Below are 27232 nucleotides of genomic sequence, written 5' to 3'. Positions count from 1 at the left end.
GAGATGTTTTATTGGTCCTGTGATGTTTTAAACATTTTGAAGATGTTTCTAACTTTATACATTGTAGTAAAATTTTGCCTAAAATTCAAGTTTCTGATTTCTTTTGCCAAATGGGAATGACTGCTAATTCTGGTCTTGCACTTCCCAGTAGCAGCAATAAGCTGGAACTAAGCAGCAGGTTTGTGGTTGTGCCATGAGTTTGCTAGTTTGTCACCAGTCCTGCCTGTCCTGCTTCAGTCGCTTACATCATCTGCTTGCCTCAATATGTAGTTAAGAATGTGTCTCCTTTTTGTAGACCTAGGGTTCTGAGATGCTGGCTGTTGACAAGGAAGGGACCTAAAAATTAGCTTCCCTTTAGTATGTCTTGATGAATCTGAAATCCAGATGTATTCCACAAAAATAAGATTCTATACTGTGGTTATAATATGGATATTGGTCAAGGTAGATTCTATAGAAATGCTTGTAGGAAAAGAAATAACATTTAATAGTAAAATATTGCAAAGAAAGCTTTGGTGTAAATTTGATGTTCGTTTGCTGTTTAGCTACATTCATAGCATTCTTTGTGCTTTAGGTTCTAAATTTACTCAGAACATTTGTTAGAGTTGGAGAATTTTCTTCAATCTTTATTTGAAAGTAAATGCTTAACTGTTTTGCAAGTAATTATGTTTTATCTGGACGAGTATTATGCTTCAAACTATAGGTTGTGATTCTTACAATTTAAAGCTGGTTGGTTGTGCATTGAGAGTGGGGGTGACAGTGTGCAAAATGGGTTGGGAAAGCTCCTTTTATCCTTGTGTTTCATGCTGAAGTTTCAAAAGGGGGGTATAACCTTATCTACTCTGTCCAAGACAGGTGTGTCCTCAGAGGAAGACCAAAAGCTGATATGTCCTTCTAATTTTTCTCTGTCAATCTTAAGATTTTTCGTTAAAATGTCAAATTTACAGAAGAGTTTCAAGAATACTACAGTGAACTCTTGTATATACATCAACCAGATTCACAATTGTTAACATGCTTCTCTCTCTCCTTCCTCTACGTCCCTCTCAGTACACATACACCCACAAGCAAATTCTTTTTCTCTCTCTTTCTCTTATGGTTGTTTTTGCTGACCCACTTGAGAGTAAATTACAGACATCATTTTTCTGTAATATTTGAACCTGCATTTTTACAACTTACCTCATTGCCTCTGAAATGAGTTCCTGATATTGATAATTAAAGATTATGAACCTTTGTCTTCATGTTGAACTGTTAAAATATTTTGAATACACTGAACCTATTCATAATTAGCAAACCGTTCTTAAATATTCAGGATAGTCCCTACAAATGTGCTTATAGAATAAACATTCTTGGAAATTTCTGCTTAAGTTTAAGAAAGCCAATATTGCTTCAGAATATTTACACAAAAAAGGACTATAGCTATTTGTTAAATTCGTGAATGACTGGTATAGTGTTCATGTCTCCAAACCAGGGGTCATTAATTTGGAGAAAACAGATTCCAAAAAAGTTACAGTAATCGAGTTATTGTTGTCAAACTTGTATATGTAGAAGAACATCTGAGTGTTGTAGTACTTTTTGGATTAGGAATAGTTTGACCCGCAGAAAATAAAGTTATATTACATACATTTAATGAAAGAGTAAAATCATATATGCCAATAAAGAAAAACTTTCACAATCTGCATTACTGGGTTATTTTATGTTTAAAAAATATTCCTTTTTCATCTGTATCTGTTCATTTATTTTTGTCATGTGACAGTGCTTTCTGGTAGATAAGAAATAGGTATCAAAGCTTTATGAAAAAAAAATAGGGGAGAGTCTTTAATTGACAAGTTTCTATTCTCCAGCTTAGTTTTTCCTAGGAAATTTAAAAAAGACTGCCATCTCAAGATTTTAATGGCATAACAGAATCTTTGTCCTGAAAGGCAATGTGCTCTGTTGAGAATAGCCAGATTAGAGAATAGCCAGTAAATTAGAGAGCTATTTACTTTTAATTGTGAAAGAGAATTAAAACTTAGTGGAATTCAGCAGCGTATTCAGAAAGTTGTTTGGGCGCCTGGGTGGCTCAGTTGGTTGAGTGTCCAACTTTAGCTCAGGTCATGATCTCATGGCTCATGGGTTCCAGCCCTGCATCGAGCTCTGTGCTGACAGCTCAGAGCCTGGAGCTACTTCAGATTCTGTGTCTCCTTCTCTCTTGACCCCTTCCCCACTTGTGCTCTGTCTCTGTCTCTCTTTCTCTCTCAAAAATAAATAAACATTAAAAATTGTTATAGGTAAATACCTATTTTAAGCTATTAAAATAGCTTAATAGTAATTAATGTAAGTCTGTGAAAATAATTTTAACAAATCTCTTAAATGCTATAGTAAGGAGAATAATGGTGTTCTGGGTCCTGGTTTGCCTATGAATTAGAGCAGGTCTCCCCCCAGTTTAGATTTAACTTTATAATTATTGAAAGGAAGGATAAAACTTTAAATGTACTAGAAGAAAATATTGTTGGTTTTTAAAAATTACTGTAGTTATGCGTGCTTTTATATCCATCCCTACTATTGAATCTTGAGGCCAAAAAGATTGGCATCTTTGTATGATGATGGAAGCTTTTGTTAGATGACAACAATAATAAGGGAATTAAAAATACCAATAATGAGTGGCACCTGGGTGGCTCAGTTGTTTCAGCATCTGACTCTTGATCTCAGCTCAGGTCTTGATTTCAGGGTCATGAGTTCAAGCCCTGCTTTGGGCTCTGCACTGAGTGTGAAGCCTACTTAAAAAAAAAAAAAAAAAAAACCCAAACCAAAAAACAATAATGAAGTGATAAGAATATATTTACAATCACTGTAACAGAGTTAATAGCCATGATACGTAATAAATACCTACAAGTTAATGACACAGAGCCCAATAGAAGAATAAGTAAATCCTCAAAAAACTAGAAATAGAACTACCCTCCGTCCCAGCAATTGCACTACTAGGCATTTATCCAAGGGATACAGGTGTGCTGTTCAAAGGGACACATGCACCCTCATGTTTATAGCAGCACTATCAACAAGAGCCAAAGTATGGAAAGAGCCCAAATGTTCATTGATGGATGAATGGAGAAAGATGTGGTATATATGTATATGTGTATATATACACATATAATACATACAATGGAGTATTACTCGGCGATCAAAAAGAATGAAATCTTGTCGTTTGCAACTACATGGATGGAACTGGAGGGCATTGTGCTAAGTGAAATTAGTCAGTCAGAGAAAGACAAAAATCATATGACTTCACTCATATGAGGACTTTAAGAGACAAAACAGATGAAGGGAAGGGAAACAAAAATAATATAAACAGATGAAGGGAAGGGAAACAAAAATAATATAAACAGGGAGGGGACAAGACAGAAGAGACTCATAACTATGGAGAACAAACTGAGGGTTGCTGGAGGGGTTGTGGGAGGGGGGATGGGCTAAATGGGTAAGGGGCATTAAGGAATCTACTCCTGAAATCATTGTTCACTATATGCTAACTAGGGATGTAAATTTTAAAAAATTTAAAAAAAAATTAAAAAAAAAACCTTATATGACTTTACCACCCCCCCCCCCAAAAGAATAAGTAAAGTATCTGAATAACATATTCACACAGGAAATTTAAATAGCATATACACCTATGAATGATGCTCGGCCTTACTGAAGGTGAAAGAACTGAGCACATTAAGATTGACAGAAGTGGAATAAAAAAAACAACATGAGGGGAAACAGACATGTCATGTACTGTTTATGGGACTATAAAATGACATAACCTCAATTTAATAATACCTATCAGATTTGTAAAATCTCATGCTCCTTAACTTAATTATAGGTCCACAATTTTAAATCTCAGGAATATTGCCCGTAGTCATCAGTAAAGTGTGAGCAAAGTTACTACAGCATGGTTTATAAGCAAAAAAATGGGACATAAATATCCCTCAGTAGGAGTCGATTAAGTATGTTATGGTACATTCCCCAGTCTCCCCTGGTAACCAACCCCCCCTTACCTGCTAGAATGTTCTCTGTGTTTTTCACTGATGTGTTACTCTCCCAGTGCCTACAGTAGTGCCTGGCACATAGTGAATTCTTAATAGTTATTTGTTGAATAATTAAATTAATGTATAAATGACAGGATGGAATATTATTTATCTATTAGGGAAAATTATATATACATACAGATTCTGACTCAGAGAAATGTTTATGATATATTGTGAAATGAAAAGTTTCTTTCATGGTACATTCTTATATTATTAAAGAACAATTTATATGTGTATATAAATTCATGTATTTTAAGAAGTAGTTAACAATGAGAAAGAGCATATATTAACATATCATTGTATATATTTATAAAAAAGACTTAGAAGGATAGATCTCTAATTTTGTTTTACTTTACCCATTTCAGCATTTATCCATTTTTTTTTGTGTGATGAATGAGGCATTTTAACCAGCTTTTCCTTGTTCTAAAATCTAGATATTAGAACTATAAATAGCATATGAAAATCAGTAGGAATTTAACCAGATCATCTTTTGTCAGTTAAAATATGTAGTCTCTTTGCAAGATAAGAGATTATTTTAGTAGTGTGTTTTATTAAAGGCCCTTCAGAGGGAGTCACTTGATCATTGTGGTATAGCACAATTAAGAATGGAAAGGGTCGTTTCATTCTGTGCCCTTGCCTTTGAAATTTGGAGTCACAGTGTGTGAAAGAATGACCTTTGGAAGAGAAAAAAATATGGCTTGTGAAATGACTTTCCCATCCCCATCACGGAACCTGAGATTAGTGTTTTTCTATAATTTCAGTTACAAGGTGGTTGGAGAAATGCTGCTATGTCTATAATTCATTTCCTATTGTTTGTTTCCCTTCCAACACTGCTCATTTAATTTCGTTGTATCCTTAAGATGTAGAAGAATGTTTGTTTGTTTCAATATGAAACCAAGACTTAGAATTTAGTAATTTTCTGAGGTGAGTGGGGAAGGAAGGTAGAGTTATCTAATAAACTATTCACAGGATTAGGGCGATCAGGCCTATTCATCTGAAGACCAGGTTTTTTTGTATGTGTGGGTTTTTGTTGTTGTTGTTGTTGTTGTTGTTTTGTTTTAAATTATGGAACGTGGTGCTTGCAGGGTTGTATGAGAGAATCACCTATGCTGGTATTCTGAGTTTTAACTTGGGAGTAATGTTTGATTCTGTTTTGTGGGAGTGTCCTAGTTTTCTTAGAATCCCGCCTTAGTTCTAAGGCTTCTTAGAGTTTAGCCTTTAATAGGGCTAAAATTTTAGAAATATGACAAAATACTTGCATAAGCAAGAGACAGACATATATGTCTTTAACCATGTTTTTCTGATAACAAAAATAATGTCTTTTACTAGGGAAAATGAGGAAGATCCAGAGAAGTGTAAAAAAGAAAATAAAGGCACTTGTATGTGCAACACTTACTTAAATTTTTGTATTTCATTCTTGCCTCATTTCTGTTAAGACTTGTTAAAATACATTTACAAATCTTCCTGTCAGATAGCAAACTAAATAATGAACTTAGTCTTTAGTCAACATTTTTAAAATTAATGCATGCAAGTACAGCAGTTTATAAATTGGGAAAGTTGCAGTGGCTTTCACAGTATCCCCTGTAAGTGCTAAGAGGTTTGCACATGCTCAATCGACAGTTTTTTCTTTCCTTAAAAGTTGAGATTTAACACAAAGATGATTTCCTTTCTGATTATAGTTCTTTAAATTTTTAGTTACATGTATCTTTACCTGGAATATATTATGACTTTCAAATATGAAAACTTTTCATACCTTGTCCGTGAACCTGTTGTGCAAAATCAGCCATTTATATTGAAACATACACCATGCTTAGGTATTCCTCTGTGAGATAATACTGGTTTTATTATTTAGGGGTTATTCTCAATATTAAATGATTTAATATCCTTAGATAGAAATTAATATTTTTCCTGTTGTCTTTGTAATATTCTGCTAAACACTTCAAATTTTCTTTATTGTGATTAAATATATATTCACAAAAAAATCTTTTCATTTGTATTGCCTTCTAGTGGTTGTATTTTAACGATCTAGATTTTAAAAGAAAAATATAAATGTCTCTTGAGTTTGTTGATGTTTAACAGTTGAAAATATTTTAGGTCCTTAAAGATAGTCATAATGAGGATGAAATACACTTAAAGGTGGTTAAGATTTTTAATATGAAGTAAAATCAAGTATAAAAGTTGATGTTTACTTTTGAATTTTCAGCCATGGTTGTATACTTCAGCTCTTTCTATGGCATATCTATCCTAGCTTAACAAGATTTCCAAAATGTTCTGAGATATTACTAATTTAAATCTTGCCGTTGTTTGTATTCAGAATTGCTTTCACATGCTAACAACAATGCAAGAAATAACTTTTTCTCCCCCTAATTTGATTAACATAATTTTAGAACGATAAAAGTGTTGCCAAGGGTTCAAAATGAAATGCCCTAATAAGGAAGACAGATTGATGTTTAGTGTTTAGGGCCTTTGTAGTCCCCTCCTGTGCCTCCCCCTGCACTTTAACTCATACCAAACTTGAAGCTTTCACACTCTTCCTCTGGGCAAATCCCTGAGCAGCAGAATGTTTCAATTTTACACATTTTGTGTCAATTTTCCAGACAGAAAAACAGCCTCTAGACATGAGACGTTTTTCTACGGAAAGGCAGTTTCCTTAGTTTTATTTGATTACTCTAAGTTAGGTTCCTGCTGATCACTTAGACTGTTAGTGGTTACCTGACTATTTGACAAAAAACATTTCCTTTCCTTTATTTAACCTTTGACTTTTGGATGTAAAAGTTTTATCAGCTCTATAGTGGAAGCACAAGTGTGGGGGAAGTCTTCTTACTGCCACAAAATGGATTCATGACTTTATACTTACTGTGTTTTGCCTTATGTCTTCACAAAAAATAAATAAGAAAATCTCATGACTAAACTTGAAGAATCTCTTGCCTTTTAAGCAAATAATTGGTCTAAATGTATTTATTTTACATTTATATATCTTTGCAAGACTATGAGAGTCACAGTTACTCTTTGTTAGAGAAATTACATTTTTGGTTTTATAAGACTCAAGTAAAATATTGTCGTTATAGTATGTTGAGTACATTTTTTTAGCTTTCTAGGATTTTTGTGGTTGGTTGTAAGCAGATTTTGACTGTCTTTGGGACTATAAAACTTAGTGAAAAAATATTTTAACTTACAATTCATCAGTTTAAGGGCTTGTATATTAGTTAGAAATGGCTTTCAACATGTATTGTTTGAAAATTATCTTAAAAGCCACAAAAGTAAAAAACTTGAGAATAACATTTCTTACCCAGCATCTTAAGCTTATATAATTTACAATGTTTTATAAGTTTGTAACTTTTATAATAGATGTGTTATTTTTACTATACACATTTTGTCTCTAAAGTTTGCAATGGAATCCTGTTAAAATACTTGAATTACTGATGACTTTGTGTACTCCAGAGCATTTTCTTTGTCATATTGAAAGAATGAGCAGGACTTCCTGTTGAGTGGTTGCTTCATAACAAGGATTGTGAATTCAGTTACCTACAGGGACCAGGAACGGGATTCAAATGAGATACACAGGTTAAGTGTCTGACAATTAGAAGTCGGGATTAGTGTGGTGATCCAAATAGCACACACCACATCCAAAGACTGGAGTCATTACACAGCTCTAGGTACTTGTTACAGAGTGAAAAATGCGTGCCTGGTATTGCCAGTTCTTTTGATTTCTAAGAGGAGCAAGAAGTCCAGATTTTTAAGTGAATTATCTCAGGTTTAGAAGGTGGCAACTTATTTAAACACGAAGGGTGGGTTGATCACACAAAATATGCCCATTGGGCTGGAGATGGTTAGTCTGCAGGTCGCCAGTCTGTGCCCTCTACTCTAGATGCTATTGTTTATTAGCAACAGAAAATGCCCAAGCTTCCCTGATGTTTCTAGGAGCATGACTGGTTGTAGAATAGCTCCACTTTGATGTGTGATGTTTTTATTAAAATGTGAATGATATTTAGTCTTTAAGAAGGAGCTATTATCACCAAGAATCAGTACAGTTCACAAGTGCATGTTATGTGTAACTAATCACCCTGCTTTAGATGGCAACACTGGTGTATCAGGAAGTGCTGTAGAAATTCAAGTCTGTTTCTCTATCTCCTATGAACAAATTATATACAGAAAAAGATATTGACTACACAATAGAGATTGAAGTTATAAGTCCTCCTATTGGTTAAAACATCGTACTTAGATTGTTGGTAAGTAGATTTATATTACTTTGAGAGGGATGTTGTTCCATGTTGTAGGCCATGTCCTTTCAAAATTTTCAAAATTTTTAAAATTTATAATTGGAAGGAATTGCCAATATGCTAGATGAAAGAATTGAACAGATCTTTATCTGCTGAGATATTTGTCTATATGAACAAAATGTAATTTAAAAGGCTCTGAACAGTAGTTAGATAAACAAATTTTGGAAGATAGAATCTGCTTAAGCAGATAGAAATTATTAATAGACTGATTTAGGTTTAAACTGAAATATATTTTGTCATGGTTTATTTAGCTACCTGAAAATGTCTGCTCATTGGACTTGTTTATTCAAAGGTTGGATATTATCAAACTCCATGCCTGCATTGGGTGATGGGCTATCTACCGTGGACCCCTGAGCAAGTATTGCTGTCAGATTGATCAGTGCTCTAATCCTGGTCTTGCCATTTGGTAACTTTGTGACCCTGGATAATTTGCTTTAATTTAGTTTCGTCAATTATACACTATGGCATTATTTTAATAATTAAAGGAGATAACACATACAAAGTATGTAGCATGTTTACATACATATAGTTAGTGCTTAAGAAGTTTTATTCCCTGTTCTTCCAATTATTTTGACATAGAGAGTCTCATTCTTAGATTCTGCTCTGTATTCTCTAGATGGGCATAGAACTAATAAGTCATGTTACCCAAACAGAAATAACATAGCATGATGGACCCTTACACATGACTATGAGAATATCCCAAATGTAAATTTTGTTGCAGTGTTTTTTTTAAAAAATAGTGTTAGCCTGATTTACAGATGAAATCATATTAGAGGTAGTTATAAAACATCACTATGTCTAGCAGTGCTGTAAACATAATTAAGTTGAGTGTTGAATTTGATAATTAAGACACTGAACGTGAGAACAAAATCCAGCGTATCATGTATCAAGAACAAACATAGCTTGGTACCAGGATGAAATTCAGTAAGAGTTAGTATTCTTGGAGATCATAAAAAATAGCAGTAATTATATAGATACCAAAATACCTAACACAAATAAAACTGATAAGTCTTGAGAAGTAACCTAAATGTTAATCAGTTATTTAATTCAATTTGTTTTATTTTCAAAAACAGTCAAATAATCTTACAGATAAGTTATATAAATTAGCTTCTAATGAAAAGTAGGGTTTTAGTTCATCTCCACAATTTGAAAGAAAATTGAAAGAGGAAGATAGCCAATGAAAACTAATAATGTAAAGATGAGAAATCCAGAACATTGAAAAGCATATTTGCACTGTTCGTGGGAAAACAGTATGGGGATTCCTCAAAAAGTTAAAAATAAAACTACCTTATGATCCAGCAGTTGCACTACTGGGTATTTACCCAAAGAATACAAGAACACTACTAATTCAAAGGGATATATGAATCCGTGTTTATAGCAGCATTACTTACAATAGCCAAGATATGGAAGCAGTTCAAGTGTCCATTAATTGACTAACAAATAAAGAAGATGTAATATAAATATGTGTATAATGGAATGTTATTCAGCCATAAAGAGGGATGAAATCTTGCCATTTACAATGGCATGGAAGGAGCTAGAGAGTATATAATGCTAAGTGAAATGAGTCAGAGAAAGACTAAAACCACATGATTTCACTTATATGTGGAATTATAGAGACAGACAGAGACAAAGCAAATTATGGAGAACAATCTGATATTATGAGAGGGGAGGGTGGGGTGTTGATGGGTTGAATAAGTGATGGGGATTAAGGAGTGCACTTGTGATGAGCACAGGGTGATGTATGAACTGGTGACTTAACTATATTGTATACCTGAAACTAATAGAATGCTCTATGTTAACTAACTGGAATTAAAATAAAAACTTAAAAAAAAAAAAGAAAAGCATGCAAGATGAAAAGAGCGTTAATGTATTTTGTCTAGAAAAAGATTATCTTAATTTGTAATAACTTATGATATATTTATTATAATTTTTATTTTTATAATGGACCAAGAAAGAAGAATTCGGGTTAAAATGGTTTCACATTATTTAAGTAAGGTGGAAATGACAATATAAGGATTAACAGGTAGACATGCAACCATCTAAAATCAATAAATTTTGCTTTATCTAAAAATTCTTGAGAGCAAGATAGAAACAGAACAGCATGCTCCTTGAATAGATTAGGTCTCATCTTATGTGAACATACAGATCTGAACTACATGACATATTGAAATTTTCCTGAGGTGACACTTTCTTCAGGCCATTAAAAGTTGAAATATGAATATGAAATGCTTGCAAATGAAAGAAATGGCACTTGTATCCAAGGAGCTGTGGAAGGACATTCTCCATGAAAATTATTTCATTTGAGTTATAAAGAGTGTAGAAAACATGATGTGGTAATTTGCATGGTATTGAGTTGATAATTTAAAAATAGTGTTAGTAATATTTTTCGTTCTTTCTTCTTTTGTGAGAGATACAGTAGAATGGCCATCTGAGCACTAGAGTTAAAGAGTTGAATAATTTAAATAAGAAAGTTGAGAATACCTGTACTAACTTCTTATTTTCAGGTTTCCCGAAGGCTGTAGACTGGTTGTTCTTTAGGCCTTTGTAGTTTATTCTTCTATTTAACTGTTCTTAGTGGGATTAGATTTTTTGTCTCCTATATCCTGGTGTTCCTTTTTTTTGCTCACTGTCTCAGTTTGTTAAAGCCATCCTTTGGTAGTCTCCCAAAAATAGTGCAAAGGAGGTAAATTTCTGAGTCGGAGCATGACTGAAAATGTTATCAGTCTATCCCCACCTGTTATTGGTAGTTTCTCTGGGCAGAGAACTATAGTCAGGGAGATAGACAGCCCCCCCCCCCCCCCCGCCAGGTGGCACAGACCCTGGGCCTTGCCACCTGCTCCCTCCTCATTGGCTCTCTGACCTGTGTCAAAGTAAATTCCAGATCCCAGGAGAGAAAGTCCCTGGGAATGCAAGCACATGGGGTGGGGTGGGGAGGACTCCATGATGTCCCCGCCATTTCTGAAGAAAGCTGCCTTGCATTTTGAAGGCATTATCTTCTTACTTTCTGGAATTGCCTGTTTGAGAGGCTCAGTGGCATTTTGAATTTAATTCCTTTGTATGTTACGTGTTTTGTCTTTTTGGAAATTCTTAGGTGCTTTCTGTCCCCTGTTGTGGAATTTTTCACTGTGATATTCTGGTTTGGCTCATTGATTTTACAGTTCGCTCAGTGGCTCTCTCATTCTGAACACTCATATCTAGGAGTTTTTCCAGTTAACTTTTAAAAAAGAAATTTTTATTGCTGTTTTCCCTTTTTTCTTTCTTTTTGGAACTACTGTTAGTCAACTACATGATTGAGTCAGGTACATGATTGGTGCCCTGATATTTTAATGTTTACTCTCCTATTATCTCTTCATTCTAGTTGCTAAGAGATATTCTTGATTTACTTTCTAACCTTTCTGTTGATTTTAAGTATTTCAGATTTCATATTTTGAACATCTAAGAGTTTTTTCTGTTTTTTAAAAAATTTTCTTCACTTCTTTTTTAGATTTCATTCTAAGAGCATTCTGTTCTTTCTTCAGCTCCTAAGAATATTAGTGATGACTTTTTAGAGTTCTCATCTGTTGTTTGTATTGTCTGTGTTTACTTAGAATTCCTTTTATGTTTGTATTGATGTCTGTATTTCCTCAAATGTCTGGTGATCAGACTGTTAATTTATATTTAAGATAGAGGCACTAAACTGCATTAGAAAACTTTGTCCATGCAGTGGTGGGTTTCATTCCAAGAAAATAGGACCTCTGAGGTTTTTTTGTTTTTGTTTTTGTTTTTTTCTTTGAAAGATTCCTGGATCAGTGTTTCAGGATCCTGGGATGGGGGGAAGTGTGCAAATATACTAGCTACTGGTCATTTTCCCTTCTGTTGGCACCTAGATTTTGGTGTTCTTTCTTTTGCTAAGTCAGTTATCATTCTTCATTTCCTTTTTGTCTTCACAAAACCATTCACCTGTATTGCTGTCTGTTACTTTTTTCTCCATTTCTCTTATCCTCATTAATTTATACCCTTTTTACTCATTTACTCATCATTTTAGTGCCATTTCCAAAGGGCACAGAGATAAGTGTATTTATTCAATGTGCTAGATTTAACTATAAGTTGGTAGATATTTTAAAATATAGGCATATTTTATATTATGGTAGTATTTACAATCATTATTTTAAAGAACTCTATAACAATTCTGCTGAATAAAGATACTATTTTAACTGTTCTTCTGTTATGACTTTAGGTTACTCTTGAATGAAAAAGCATCTTTCATAGCCATTAATGAATCAGACATTATATGAAAAATACAGATAGAAAGTTGTTTTTCTAAGCCTTGTTCATTGATTTTTAAATTTTAAATTTGTTTTATATAATATAGTGTGTGTGTGTGTGTGTGTGTGTGTGTGTGTGAATGTATACACACACACACACACACACACACACAACTCTTGTCAGGATACAATTATGTAGTAAGAGCATCACACTGTTTATCTTAGAAAGTAGTCTATTGTAGTAATTCTTTGAAAAAAAATATTTGTTAAATGATACTTAACTGTACTGGTGTTTTGTGGTTTACTATTCTTCTATGTGAAAAGCATACATTTTAATAAATAGAGCTTTGAATAGATTTTATATCTACTAGTGTCTTAATTTGTTAATAAGTGCAGACTTTTTTGTGCACAACTGAATTTTGGACTTAGTATATTTTGCTTTCATAAAAATTAATTATAGTTGTATCTAGTAAAATGAATTAAAATGAATTTTAGATTATATGTGTTTTGGGTATCTAAAAGCTTTTTTTTAAGTTAAATTTTGTTTTTTATTTTTTATTTTTTTATTTTTTTAATATATGAAATTTATTGTCAAATTGGTTTTCATACAACACCCAGTGCTTATCCCAAAAGATGCCCTCTTCAATACCCATCACCTACCCTCCCCTCCCTCCCACCCCCCATCAACCCTCAGTTTGTTCTCAGTTTTTAAGAGTCTCTTATGCTTTGGCTCTCTTCCACTCTAACCTCTTTTTTTTTTTCCTTCCCCTCCCCCATGGGTTTCTGTTAAGTTTCTCAGGATCCACATAAGAGTGAAAACATATGGTATCTGTCTTTCTCTGTATGGCTTATTTCACTTAGCATCACACTCTCTAGTTCCATCCACCTTGCTACAAAGGGCCATATTTCATTCTTTCTCATTGCCACGTAGTACTCCATTGTGTATATAAACCACAATTTCTTTATCCATTCATCAGTTGATGGACATTTAGGCTCTTTCCGCAATTTGGCTATTGTTGAGAGTGCTGCTATAAACATTGGGGTACAAGTGCCCCTATGCATCAGTACTCCTGTATCCCTTGGGTAAATGCCTATCAGTGCTACTGCTGGGTCATAGGGTAGGTCTATTTTTAATTTTTTGAGGAACCTCCACACTGTTTTCCAGAGTGGCTGCACCAGTTTGCATTCCCACCAACAGTGCAACAGGGTTCCCGTTTCTCCACATCCTCTCCAGCATCTATAGTCTCCTGATTTGTTCATTTTGGCCACTCTGACTGGCGTGAGGTGATATCTGAGCGTGGTTTTGATTTGTATTTCCCTGATGAGGAGCGACGTTGAGCACATCTTTTCATGGGCCTGTTGGCCATCCGGATGTCTTCTTTAGAGAAGTGTCTATTCATGTTTTCTGCCCATTTCTTCACTGGATTATTTGTTTTTTGGGTATGGAGTTTGGTGAGCTCTTTATACATTTTGGATACTAGCCCTTTGTCCAATATGCCATTTGCAAATATCTTTTCCCATTCCGTTGGTTGCCTTTTAGTTTTATTGATTGTTTCCTTTGCTGTGCAGAAGTTTTTATCTTCATGAAATCCCAATAGTTCGTTTTTGCTTTTAATTCCCTTGCCTTTGGGGATGTGTCGAGTAAGAAATTGCTGTGACTTAGGTCAGAGAGGTCTTTTCCTGCTTTCTCCTCTAAGGTTTTGATGGTTTCCTGTCTCACATTCAGGTCCTTTATCCATTTTGAGTTTATTTTTGTGAATGGTGTGAGAAAGTGGTCTAGTTTCATTCTTCTGCATGGTGCTGTCCAGTTCTCCCAGCACCGTTTGTTAAAGAGACTGTCTTTTTTCCATTGAATATTCTTTCCCGCTTTGTCAAAGATGAGTTGGCCATACGTTTGTGGGTCTAGTTCTGGGGTTTCTATTCTATTCCATTGGTCTATGTGTCTGTTTTTGTGCCAATACCATGCTGTCTTGATGATTACAGCTTTGTAGTAGAGGCTAAAGTCTGGGATTGTGATGCCTCCTGCTTTCGTCTTCTTCTTCAAAATTACTTTGGCTATCAGGGGCCTTTTGTGGTTCCATATGAATTTTAGGATTGCTTGTTCTAGCTTTGAGAAGAATGCTGGTGCAATTTTGATTGGGATTGCATTGAATGTGTAGATAGCTTTGGGTAGTATTGACCTTTTAACAATATTTATTCTTCCAATCCATGAGCCTGGAATGTTTTTCCATTTCTTTATATCTTCTTCAGTTCCCTTCATAAGCTTTCTATAGTTTTCAGCATACAGATCTTGCACATCTTTGGTTAGATTTATTCCTAGGTATTTTATGGTTCTTGGTGCAGTTGTGAATGGGATCAGTTTCTTTATTTGTCTTTCTGTTGCTTCATTATTAGTGTATAAGAATGCAACTGATTTCTGTACATTGATTTTGTATCCTGCTACTTTGCTGAATTCATGTATCAGTTCTAGCAGACTTTTGGTGGAGTCTGTCGGATTTTCCATGTATAATATCATGTCATCTGCAAAAAGTGAAAGCTTGACTTCATCTTTGCCAGTTTTGATGCCTTTGATTTCCTTTTGTTGTCTGATTGCTGATGCTAGCACTTCCCACACTATGTTAAACAGCAGCAGTGAAAGTGGACATCCCTGTCATGTTCCTGATCTCAGGGGGAAAGCTCTCAGTTTTTCCCCATTGAGGATGATATTAGCTGTGGGCTTTTCATAAACGCCTTTTATGATGTTTAAGTATGTTCCTTCTATCCCGACTTTCTCAAGGGTTTTTATTAAGAAAGGATTCTGAATTTTGTCAAATGCTTTTTCTGCATCAATTGACAGGATCATATGATTCTTATCTTTTCTTTTATTAATGTGATGTATCACGTTGATTGATTTGCGAATGTTGAACCAGCTCTGCATCCCAGGAATGAATCCCACTTGATCATGGTGAATACTTCTGTTTATAAGCTGTTGAATTCGATTTGCTAGTATCTTATTGAGAATTTTTGCATCCATATACATCAGGGATATTGGCCTGTAGTTCTCCTTTTTTTTTACTGGGTGTCTGTCTGGTTTAGGAATCAAAGTAATACTGGCTTCATAGAATGAGTCTGGAAGTTTCCCTCCCTTTCTATTTTTTGGAATAGCTTGAGAAGGATAGGTATTATCTCTGCTTTAAATGTCTGGTAGAATTCCCCAGGGAAGCCATCTGGTCCTGGACTCTTGTTAGTTGGGAGATTTTTGATAACTGATTCAATTTCTTCGCTGGTTATTGGTCTGTTCAAGCTTTCTATTTCCTCCTGTTTGAGTTTTGACTTCCAAAAGTCAAAGTGTGGGTGTTTAAGAATTTGTCCATTTCTTCCAGGTTGTCCAGTTTGTTGGCATATAATTTTTCATAGTATTCCCTGATAATTGCTTGTATTCTGAGGGATTGGTTGTAATAACTAAAAGCTTGTTTTACAATTTTTAAAATAGGCTTCTTGTTATTTGTATTGCTGTTATTTTGAAATTTACCATCCTAATTGAACATCAGTTTCAAAGTAATTAATTAAGTACATAATCCTATTGTATTATGTATTGACTTCAGTAATCATTAAGAAATGATTGTTTGTTTTGAAGGCTTTTGAAAATTAGTTTTATTTTGCATTATGTTTTATTACAGTGGTTAAGTTTCATCCTATGAGTACTTTTGACACACTCATACCATGCATACCATGCTATAGGATTAAATAATTTTACTGCAGAGTTAAAATAGAAGTGTGTAATGAATAACTTTTATAATAGTACTTTCGGTTATTATTTTATACAGACTAGTAATAGATAACAGGTAGAATTTTGCTGCTACCAGTAAGGAGAACATGCGTATAGTTTTTTTCTGCCCACCAGGACTAAGCTGTTTGAAATAATGCAGATTTAATGTTTGTCATCTCTCTTTTCTTGATTCTAGATGATACATCCATATACATTTTTAAAGTTTTTTTTTTTTTATTACAGTTACCTGCCATGGTTTGAAGTATATTACAAGCTTCTAAATACTCTGGCAGATTACTTGGCTAAGGAACTGGTAAGCTATGTTTTTCCTTACTTTTTTTTTTTAATGTGGTTAAATATACATAACATAAAGTTTACCATTTTAGCCATCTTTAAGTGTACAGTTCTGTGTCATTAAGCACATTCACATTATTCTGTGCAGCCATCAGCATCATCATCTCTAGAACTTTTCTGTCTTCCCAAACTGAAACTCTGCCCCATTGAACAATAACTTTCTTTCTCTGCCCCTGAGTCCCTGGCAGCAATCATTGTATTTTCTGTCTGCATGAATTTGACTGTGTACCTCATGCAAGTAGAATCATACAGTATTTTTTCTTCTGTGACTGGCTTACTGGACTCAGCATGTTTTCTAGGTTCATCCATATTGTAGCATGTGTCAGAATTTCTTGCCTTTTTGTGGCTGAATAATATTTCATTATATGTACACACCACATTTTGTTGATCTGTTCATCTGGAGATGAACACTTGGGTTGCTTCCACCTTCTGGCTCTTGTGAACAGTGCTCTTAGGAACATGAGTACACAAATATCTGTGTGAGTTGCTGTATTCAGTTCCTTTGAATATATACCCAGAAGTAGAATGGCTGAATAATATGGTTATCCTGTGTGTAATTTTTGAAGGACCGTGAAAACACTTTTCACATGGTGTTACCATTTTACATTCCCACCAGCAATGCACAAGGTTCTAATTTTCCTACATTCTCCCAACACTTGCTATTTTCTGTTTTGTTTTTGTTTTATTGGAATATCATTTACACACAACCTTTTATTTCAGGTGTATATTGAGTTTACATTTATGTACATTGTGAAATAGCATCACAATAACTCTAAGTGCCATCTGTTACCACACTGAGTTATAGATGTGTGTGTGTGTGTGTGTTTGTGTGTGTGTGTGTGTCCGTGATGCGAACTTTAAGATGTACTTTATTAGCATCTTTCAGATTTGCAGTTCAATATTATTGATTATGATTACCATGCTATACATTATATGCCCTTGACTTATTTATTTTGTAAGTGGGAGTTTGTATCTATTATTCTCTTCACCCATTTCACCCATCCCACCAACACTTTCCCCTCTAGCAACCATCAATTGAATTTGTTCTCTGTATCTATGAGTTTTATTTTTTTGTCTCTTTGCTTTGTTTCTTAGATTCTGAATATGTCAAATCATATGGTATCTGTCTTTCACTGTCAGATTAATTTCACATAGCATAAGTGCCCTCAAAGTCCATTTATGTTGTCACAAATGGAGAGATTTTGTTCTTTTTTATGGCTGAATAGTATTCCATTGTGTGAGAGTGTGTGCGTGTGTGTGTGTGTGTGTGTGTGTGTGTGTGTGTGTGTGTGCCTCTTTATCCATTTATCCACTGATGGACACTTAAGTTGTTTCCATATCTTGGCTATTGTAAATAATACAGCAATGGACATAGGAGTGCATATATCTTTTCAAATTAGTGTTCTTGTGTTCTTCAGATAAATACCCAGAGATGGAGTTGCTGGATCACAGTTCTATTTTTAATTTTTTGAGGAACCTCCAAACTGTTTTCCATAGTGGTTGCACCAGTTTACATTTCTATCAGTAGTGCACGAGCGTTCCCTTTTCTCCACATCCTTACCTATGCTTGTTATTTCTTGTGCTTTTTGCAATAACTGTTATGACAGGTGTGAGGTGATAACTCATTGTGCCTTTTATTTGCATTTCCCTGATGATTAGTGATGTTGAGCATCTTTTCATGTACCTGTTGGCCATGTGTATCTATTCTTTGGAAAAATGTCTATTCAGATCTTCTGCCCATTTTTAAAATCATTGCTTATTTTTTTTGTTATTGAGTTGTATGAGTTCTTTATATATTCTGGATATAAATCTTTATTGGATACATGATTTGCAAATATCTTCTATCAGTATATTGCCTTTTTATTTTGTTGACGGTTTCCTTCACTGTGCTTCTAAGTTTGATGTAGTCTCATTTATTTTCTTCCTTCCTTCCTTCCTTCCTTCCTTCCTTCCTTCCTTCCTTCCTTCCTTCCTTCCTTCCTTCCTTCCTTCTTTCATTGCCACTGACTTTGGAGTCAGATCTGAAAAAATATCATCAAAACCAATGTCAAAGAGCTTACCGTGTTTGTTTTCTTCTAGGAGTTTTATAGTTTCTGCTCTTACATTCAAGTCTTTAACGAATTGTGAATTTTTGTGTATGGTATAAGATAGTGGTCTAGTTTCATTCTTTTGCATATGACTGTCCACTTTTGCCAACACCATCTATTGAAGAGATTGTCCTTTATCATATTCTTGCCTTCTTTGTCATAAATTAGTTGACTATGTATGTGTGGGCTCTCTATTGTGTTCCCCTGATTTTTGTGTCTAGTTTTTGGCCAGTAGCATACTGTTTTGATTACTATATCTTGGTAATATAGTTTGAAATCTGGGGGCATGATGCCTTTAGCTGCGTTGTTTTTTCTCAAGATTCCTTTGGCTATTTGGGATCTTTGTGTTCCATACAAATTTTAGGATTGTTTGTCTAATTCTGTGAAAAATGCCATTAGAATTTGGATAGAGATTATATTGACTCTTTAGATTGCTTGGGGGTAAAATGGACATTTTAATAGTGTTCTTTCAATCCACAAGACCAGACTATTCATTTGTGTCCTTTTCAGTTTCTTTCATCAGTGCTTTATAGTTTTTAATGTATAGATCTTACACCTCCTTGATTAAATTTATTCCTAGGTATTTTATTCTTTTGATGCAATTGTATATGGGATTGTTTCCCGATTTCTCTTTCTGATAGTTAATTGTTAGTATAGAAACACAACAGATTTTTGTATATTGATTTTGTATCCTGCAACTTTACTGAACTTGTTTATCACTTCTAAGAGCTTTTGTGGTGGCATCTTTAGCGTTTTTTATGTATGTATGTATATATCAAATCATGTCACCTATAAGTAGTGACAGTTTTACTTTTTCCAGATTAGATGTCTTTTATTTCTTTTTTCTGCCTTGTTGCTCTAGCTAGGACTTTGAATACTTAGTTGAATAAAACTGGTGAAATTGGGCATTCCTGTTTGTTCCTGATCTTGAAGGAAAAGCTTTCAGCTTTTCACTGTTGAGTATTATGTTACATGTGGGTTTGTCATATATGGCCTCCATTATATTGAGGTACATTGTGTCTGTACCCCTTTTGTTGAAAGTTTTTGTCACAAATGGGTGTTGAATTTTGTCAAATGGCTTTTGTCTATCTGTTGAGATGATCACATGATTTTTATCCTTCATTTTGTTAATGTGGTCTATCACATTGCTTGATTTGCAGATGTTAAATCATCCTTGTATCCATAGAATAAATCCCACTTGATTATGGTGGATAGTCCCTTTAATGTACTGTTGAATTTTACTTGCTTATGTTTCGTTGAAGATTTTTGCATCTCTGTTTATCAAGGATATTGCCTTGTAATTTTCTTTTTTGTGTTGTTTTTGACTGGTTTTAGCATCAGGGTAATGTTGATCTCATAAAACGAGTTTGGGAGCATTCCCTCCTTTTCAGTTACTTGGAAGAGTTTGAGGAGGATTGATATTAAATCCTCTTTGAATGTTTCGTGGAATTCACAAGTGCAACCATCTGGTCTTGGACTTATGTTCGTTGAGAATTTTTTGATTACTGATTCAGTCTGCTTACTAGTAATCAGTCTATTCAGATTTTCTATTTCTTCATGATTCAGTCTTGGAAGATTGTAACTTTCTAGGAATTTATCCATCTCTTCTAAGTTGTAAAATTTGTTGGCATATAATTATTTATAGTAGTCTCTTGTAATCATTTGTATATTTCTTTGTTATCAGTTTTATCTTCTTTGATATCTGATTTTATTTGAGAACTCTCTTTTTTTCCTTGTGAGTCTAGCTAAAGGTTTGTCAAATTTGTTTCTATTTTTAAAGAATCAATTCTTTGATCTTTTCCTTTGCCATTTTAGCCCCTATTTCATTTATTTGTGCTCTGATCTTTATTATTTCCTTCCTTTTACTAAACCGGGTCTTCATTTGTTCTAGTTTTTTTTTAGGTTTGTTTTTTTTTTTTTTTTTTTTTTTTTTTTTTTTTTTTAGATTTTGTACTTGATGTTTTTCATGTTTCTTGAAGTAGGCCTACATCACTATAAATTTTAGAACTATTTTGCTGTATCCTATAAATTTTGGTGTGTTGTATTTTCATTTGTCTTAAGGTATTTTTTTATTCTTTTTTTGATATCTTTGTTGAGCCATTAGTTGTTCAGTAGCATGTTGTTTAATCTCCACATATTTGTGATTTTTCCAGTTTTCTTCTTATAATTGATATCTAGCTTCTTACAATTGTGGTTGGAAAATATGTTCGATACAATTTCCATTTTCTTGAATTTATTGAGACTTGTTTTATAGCTTAACATACGATGTATCCTGGAGATTGTTTCATGTACATTTGAAAAGAATGTATATTCTGCTGTGTTGGGATGGAATGTTCTTTATATATACATATATATATACATACATATATAGTCCACCATCCTGCTTGGATGATCTATTCTTTGAGGTAACTGGAGTATTAACATCTCCTGCTATTATTGTATTGCTATCAATTTCTCCCTTTACAAATGTTATATCTTCTTGCTGGATTGACCCCTTTGTCACTGCATAATGCCCATCTTTATCTTTTATTAGATTCTTTGTTTAAGAGTCTATTTTGTTTGACATAAGTATAGCTACCACACTTTCTCTTGGTTTCCTTTGCATGACATATCTTTTTCTATTCCTTCACTTCTAGTCCAGTCTGTGTATGTTCTTACATATGATGTGAGTCTCTTGTAGGCATCACATAGACGGGCTAGTTTGTTTTTTAAATTATTTAGCCACTTTATATCTCTTGAGTGGATAATTTAGTCCATTTACATTTAATTATATATGAACTTGTTGCCATTTTATTTAATTATTTTATGGCTCTCTTATGGTTCTTTTCTTTTTCTATCTTCTCTTGCTTTCTTCCTTTTTGGTTTGATGGATTTATATAGCTGCATGCTTTGATTCCTTTCTCATTTTCTTTTGTGAATCTACTATAGGGTTTTGCTTTGCAGTTACCATGAGGCTTACATATAACAGCTTATATACATAATAGTCTAAGTTGACAACAACTTAAGTTTGAATGCATTTTTACCCTCTCCCCATAAAAATATGTTTTAGATTTTTCATATCAAGTTTAAATCTTTTTATTTTGTATATCCCATAACTAATTATTGCAGTTATAGTTATTTCTACTACTTTTGCCTTTTAACCTTCATACTAGCTTTAGAAGTATTTAACTACTACTTTTACTGTGTATTTAATTTACCAATCAGATTTTTATTCATATTTTTTCTTAATAATTATTACCCTTTCTATTCAACTTAAAGAAATCTCTTCAACATTTCTTATAGGGCCGTTGAGTGCTGATGAATTCCTTTAGCTTTTGTTTGTGTGGAAAGCTCTTTATCTTTCCTTCAATTCTGAATGATAAACTTGCAAGGTAAAGTATTTTTGTTGCAAGTTTTTGTTTTTGTTTTTGCTTTTCCCCAGCACTTTGAATGTATCATGCCATCCCCTTTGGCCTGCAGAGTTTCTGCTGAGAAATCTGCTAATAGCCTTGTGGGGGTTCCTTTGCAACAAGTTGTTTTTCTCTTGCTGCTTTTAAGAATCTCTAACTCTTGATGTTTTAATTATGTTTATATCTCTTTAGGTTCATCTTGTTTGGAAGTCTCTGGGCTTCCTGGATCTGGATATCTGTTTTCTTTTGCAGGTTAGGGACATTTTCAGCTATATTTTTTCAAATAAGTTTTCTGCCCCCTTTTGTCTTTCTGGAACTCCTATAATGTGGATGTTATTCTGCTTGATATTGTCCACAGGTCTTGTAAGTCCTGGTCTTGTAATGTACAGCTATCTTTACTTTTTAAAATTAGTTTTTCTTTTTGCTGATTTGTTTAGGTGAGTTCTACTGCCCTGTCTTCTAGATCACTGATTTCATCTGCTGTTGAACCCCACCAGGGCATTTTTCAGTTCAGTTATTGTATCTGTGATTTCTATTTGACACTTTCTTGTTTCCATCTTGTTAAAGTTCTTGCTGTGTTCATCCATTCTTCTCCCAATTTCAGTGAGCGTCTTTATGACCATTACTTTGAAGTCTTTATCAGGTAAATTACTCATTGCCGTTTCTTGTCAGTTTCTTTCTGATGTTTTATCTTGTTCTTTCATTTGGAGTATATTCTTTTCTCCTCATTTTGTTCAGCTTTCTATGTTGGTTTCTATCATATAGCATTAGGTTTAACAGCTATCTCTCTCAGGCTAGAAAGAGTGACCTTGTGTAGATGAACCTTATCATTTAACCTTGCTCTAGCTCTTGGTTGTCTCTAGAACCTTTGTGATTGTCTAAGCAGCCTGATGTAGTATTGATAGGTCCTAGTTGTTGAGATAGTGCCACATTCTCTGAATATTCAAGAGGGAGAGATCTAATAGCTCCTAGTTTCAGGCTGGTTGGAAGCTAGACCCTCAGGCAGCAGCTTTAAAGGTATGTAAATATATAATTTTGAGGGACAACAGTCAGAAAGCCTGCTTGTCTCCAGGGCCGTCAGTCTGGTGGTGTACCCTTGGCGACAGGTGGCAAAAAGTGTTTCACACAAGTGTGTGGACTCCTTTCTGTGTGGTATCAGTGAGCTGCAGCAAGTCCAAGGGAGATTGCAAAGATGATGTCCCCTGGTCTATGTTCACTGAGAGTCCCATAGCCTGTAGATGTGTGGTAATCCTGAAGTGTGCTCTCAGTTGAAGCGCCGGGATAAGTAGATAGGAAGACTGGGAGTGTGTTTCCTTCTGCTGTCTATACAGTGCCCTGGGGGTGGTAGCCTGCCAAGAACCATCTCTTCTATGGTTTCAGACCTATGGTGCCCAGAAACACAATTCTTCCTGGCCAGGTGCTCAAGGGGCATCCTCTATGTAGGCTGTGCTTTCCCACTGGCTCTGGTGGGGCTGCAAGGATGGGGAAGGGCAGGAGGTGCCCACCAGCACGAGAAAGATAGAGGGAGAATGCAAAAATGACACCCACCAGCACCTCCATCCCAGCAGAGAGTTTGAATACGCTCCTCCCCCTCTGGCAGATGCTTTAAGATTAGCAAATGAATCTCCTTCATGTATGTCTAGGTGCTCTTTATACTGCTACTTTTATGCTTGGTCCTGAAGCAGATGAATCTGTGTACAAGTTCTTTAAGAGTAGAATCTCCATGGGCACCTGGGTGGCTCAAATCTCTGACTTTTGATTTCAGTTCAGGTCATGATCTCACCTTCAGTGAGTTTGAGCCCCTTATAGGGGCTTGGAGTCTCTTGGGATTCTCAATCCCAACCCCCCCCCCCCCCCCACACACTCACTCACTCACTTTTTCTCAAAATAAATAAATAAACATAAAAAGAGAGTAGAATCTCCATTCTCTACAACTTTTTTTTTTTTAGTATCATTTATTCAAGTTGGCTAACATACAGTGTACATGATTTGCTCTTGGTTTTGGGGGTAGATTCCCATGATTCATTGCTCCTACAACTTTTTTTTTAAACATTTATTTATTTTTGAGAGAGAGAGAATGTGTGAATGGGGAGGGGCAGAGAGAGAGGAAGACACAGAATCCGAAGCAGGCTCCAGGCTCCGAGCTGTCAGCACAGAGCCCGATGTGGGGCTCGAAACCCAAAACTGTGACATCATGACCTGAGCCAAAGTTGGACGCTTAACCAACTGAATAATTTACTTTTAGAAACTCTTACTGTTAAATTGATACTTATGTACCTATAATATATCCTTCTTTATGAGACCTTTGGTAATACTGGAATATATAAAAGAAAATATTGTGAGCAAATTCACATAATTTTAATGTTCTGAGAAGAGGGAATAGGAGAGACTGTATCTGTATTCCTTAATAGAGGAAAATACATTGTAGGTTCACAGAAGTAAAGCAGAAGTAAATCTATAACTGTTGTATTTTTTCTTTTTCTTTTTAACCCAATGCCACAGGCTTTGTAGGTTGATATTTAGATTTTATAATTGAAGTTACCCTTACCTGATCAACATCAGGCAAGTTTAAAGTAATTTTGAAAGCTAGACTTTAAAAAAACTTCATTAGCCATAGGAATTTTGTTTAGACAGGGATTAATATTATCCAGAATATTTTGTGGATATATTTCATTGTTTAAATGGTCAAGAGATAAATTCTATAGTCTCTTCTCTTAAAGTCATTCTAAAGAGAATTCTAATAGGCAGTTTTGTATGCACACTTTACAAACACAGAAATCAGAATTATTAAGTTTTGGTAGTTATATGATAAAATGTATGAAGTTGTGTGTCTCATATCCAAATTCCTTAAAATTAATTATTACCTATTTTGAATAATTGCCATTTCCTTTGGTATATTGCCCCCACGTACACATTTGAAGAGAGAATAAAAAACATGTATATAAAAACTACCTTCACATATGTATTCCTGGGTTTATATGTATAATGCAGAAAAAGCAAATGTGCATATCAAAGTGCATTGTTATTGTATACATCCTATAGGGTGGATGTGTCATATATATATATTTTTAATCCCATTTATTGTGAGTCAAGTAGTGACTGACTGCTGGCTGTTTAGAAAAGACCTATTTAGAGTAACGTGTACATTGTATCTTAGTACAGTGATCATGCTAAATTGTATCTATTCCTTAAAAATTAGGTTTAAGATTTTAAAATTAAAATGGAAAATGGAAGCCTTCAGTAATCTGATAAAAAGTTATATTGCCATTTTTATTCAATCCCATTTTGCTTGGATTTAATGATTTAAATGATTTCCTCTATAGATAGCATCAGTATATTTTATAATAATGAAGTTTTGGCAAATACAGATTTATACTAATTAGAGATATTGCTAGTATTCTTTATGGATAAATATATTTGGTTATCTTTCCCATATTTATTAATTTAAATATTTAAATTTCAGTTATTTGAAACATTCTTGTGGAAAGCAGTTGTGTAAAACATGTCTAATATGAGAAGGCACAGTGCATGATTTTTTCCAGTAGTTTTAATTATATTTGCTTAGTATGTATTTCACTTATAAATTGTACTTTTTAATTTTACTCTAGGAGAATGATTTGAATGAAACTCTCAAATCACTCTATAACCACCCAGTACCAAAGGCAAACACTCCTGTCAATTTGAGTGTGGTAAGTATTCAGCTATTAATTGATTTTTTTGAGTCCTAGCAGGTTCATTTAGGAACACATGTGCCTTTAAGAAACTGTGCTACCTGGGAACTTTAATTGTAGTAATGACATTACTATGGTGATATTGGGACTTTTCGATATGTTCCAGCTATCATAACATATGTTGGATGTGTATTTTTGTAGTTGTTAAATCACAGATTTTTAAAAATTATACACTAAAAGTAATCTGTGAGGAACATTGATTTTTGGGTGAAATCTATCCATAATAGGAAATACACACACACACACACACACACACACACACACACACACACACACACATTCACAATACCCCGCATAAAATGAAAACGGTATATAAATGAGTATTGCCACTATGCCCTATAACTAACCCTATGATAAAAATACTGGGTGAAGAGTTTCTTCTTATTTCCCTACACTGCAACCCATCTTCTAGTATAATCAGCAAACACTGAAAATGTGATTGAAGTTTGTCAAACAGGAAGCCAGTGGTGGTATAGAGTATTTACTACTGAAACTTTTAATGATCACACTAGTATTTGGGGAGATTTTGTAAATGGTCAAAATTAATTATCACAAATGTGGATATTTTCATTAATATTTGGGATCCAAATAAAGTGTTAAAATTAATTTATATTCCTTTTAGTTCTTCCAATATGATAAACAGTGTGATTTTTAAGGAAGAAAAAAATACATAATGATGCAAGAAAAATTGAAAGAAAAAGTAAATTGAAGTATGTATAAACAAATTCATAGGTCATGTGCTTTTTTGCACAATAAAGAAACTGTTATTTTCATTATATTCCTTATTTGGTAATAACTTTCTTCTTGACTAAATTTTTCCTGTAATTTTGTTTAATAGTAGTATTCTCTGACATTATTCTGTTCTATTTTTACTGTCACCACTATAGTTCAGATGCTTAGTACTTTAAATACTTCTTAGTCTAGAGTCTCTCTTTCTAGTCCTTTGTGCAAAAGTCTGTCAGATTAAACTTGCTTCAGCTATATAAAGTTTCCTGCTGAAAACCTAAAAGCCTCCCATTTTCTATAGAATTTGTCCAAACTTCCGCCAGGTTGTCAGGACCACCCACTTCTTGGCCTCAGTCTACCTTTTCATTTTTGTCTTACTTTTTGTTTTTTTTTTTTTTTTTTTGTTTTTTGTTTTCTAAATCAATTTTCTTCTCTGGTCACATTGTTCTGTTCATCTTCTCAATTGAACCTCGTGATTTCTCACTTGTACACCTTCCTTTTTTACTAAAGCCTCTTTGTAGATTATCCATCTTTAGTCTAGAACTAGCCACTTCCCACCTTTGTGAAACTTTCCTTTGCTGTTAACAGCTGAAAGTATTCTTTTTCCCCTGTGATCTCCACACCTTTATGTCTGCA

The 27232-nt window shown here is 34.2% G+C and overlaps 1 protein-coding gene across 5 annotated transcripts in view; it reads left to right on the top strand.

The window, feature by feature from the left end:
* DENND1B (DENN domain containing 1B) overlaps positions 1-27232 on the top strand; it is a 268689-nt gene that overhangs the window by 111692 nt on the left and 129765 nt on the right. For all 5 annotated transcript variants that reach the window (XM_019821935.3, XM_019821934.3, XM_045048956.1 and 2 more), the window contains exons 6-7: positions 16553-16622; positions 25748-25828. In XM_019821935.3, coding sequence (XP_019677494.2) covers positions 16553-16622; positions 25748-25828 — 151 coding nt within the window. The remainder of the gene's footprint in view (positions 1-16552; positions 16623-25747; positions 25829-27232) is intronic.

The sequence above is a fragment of the Felis catus genome, chromosome F1, assembly GCF_018350175.1.
Source record: "Felis catus isolate Fca126 chromosome F1, F.catus_Fca126_mat1.0, whole genome shotgun sequence".
In the NCBI taxonomy this organism is placed as follows: domain Eukaryota; kingdom Metazoa; phylum Chordata; class Mammalia; order Carnivora; family Felidae; genus Felis; species Felis catus.
Note: the sequence above shows the minus strand (reverse complement) of the source record. Positions and strands in the feature narration are given on the sequence as shown.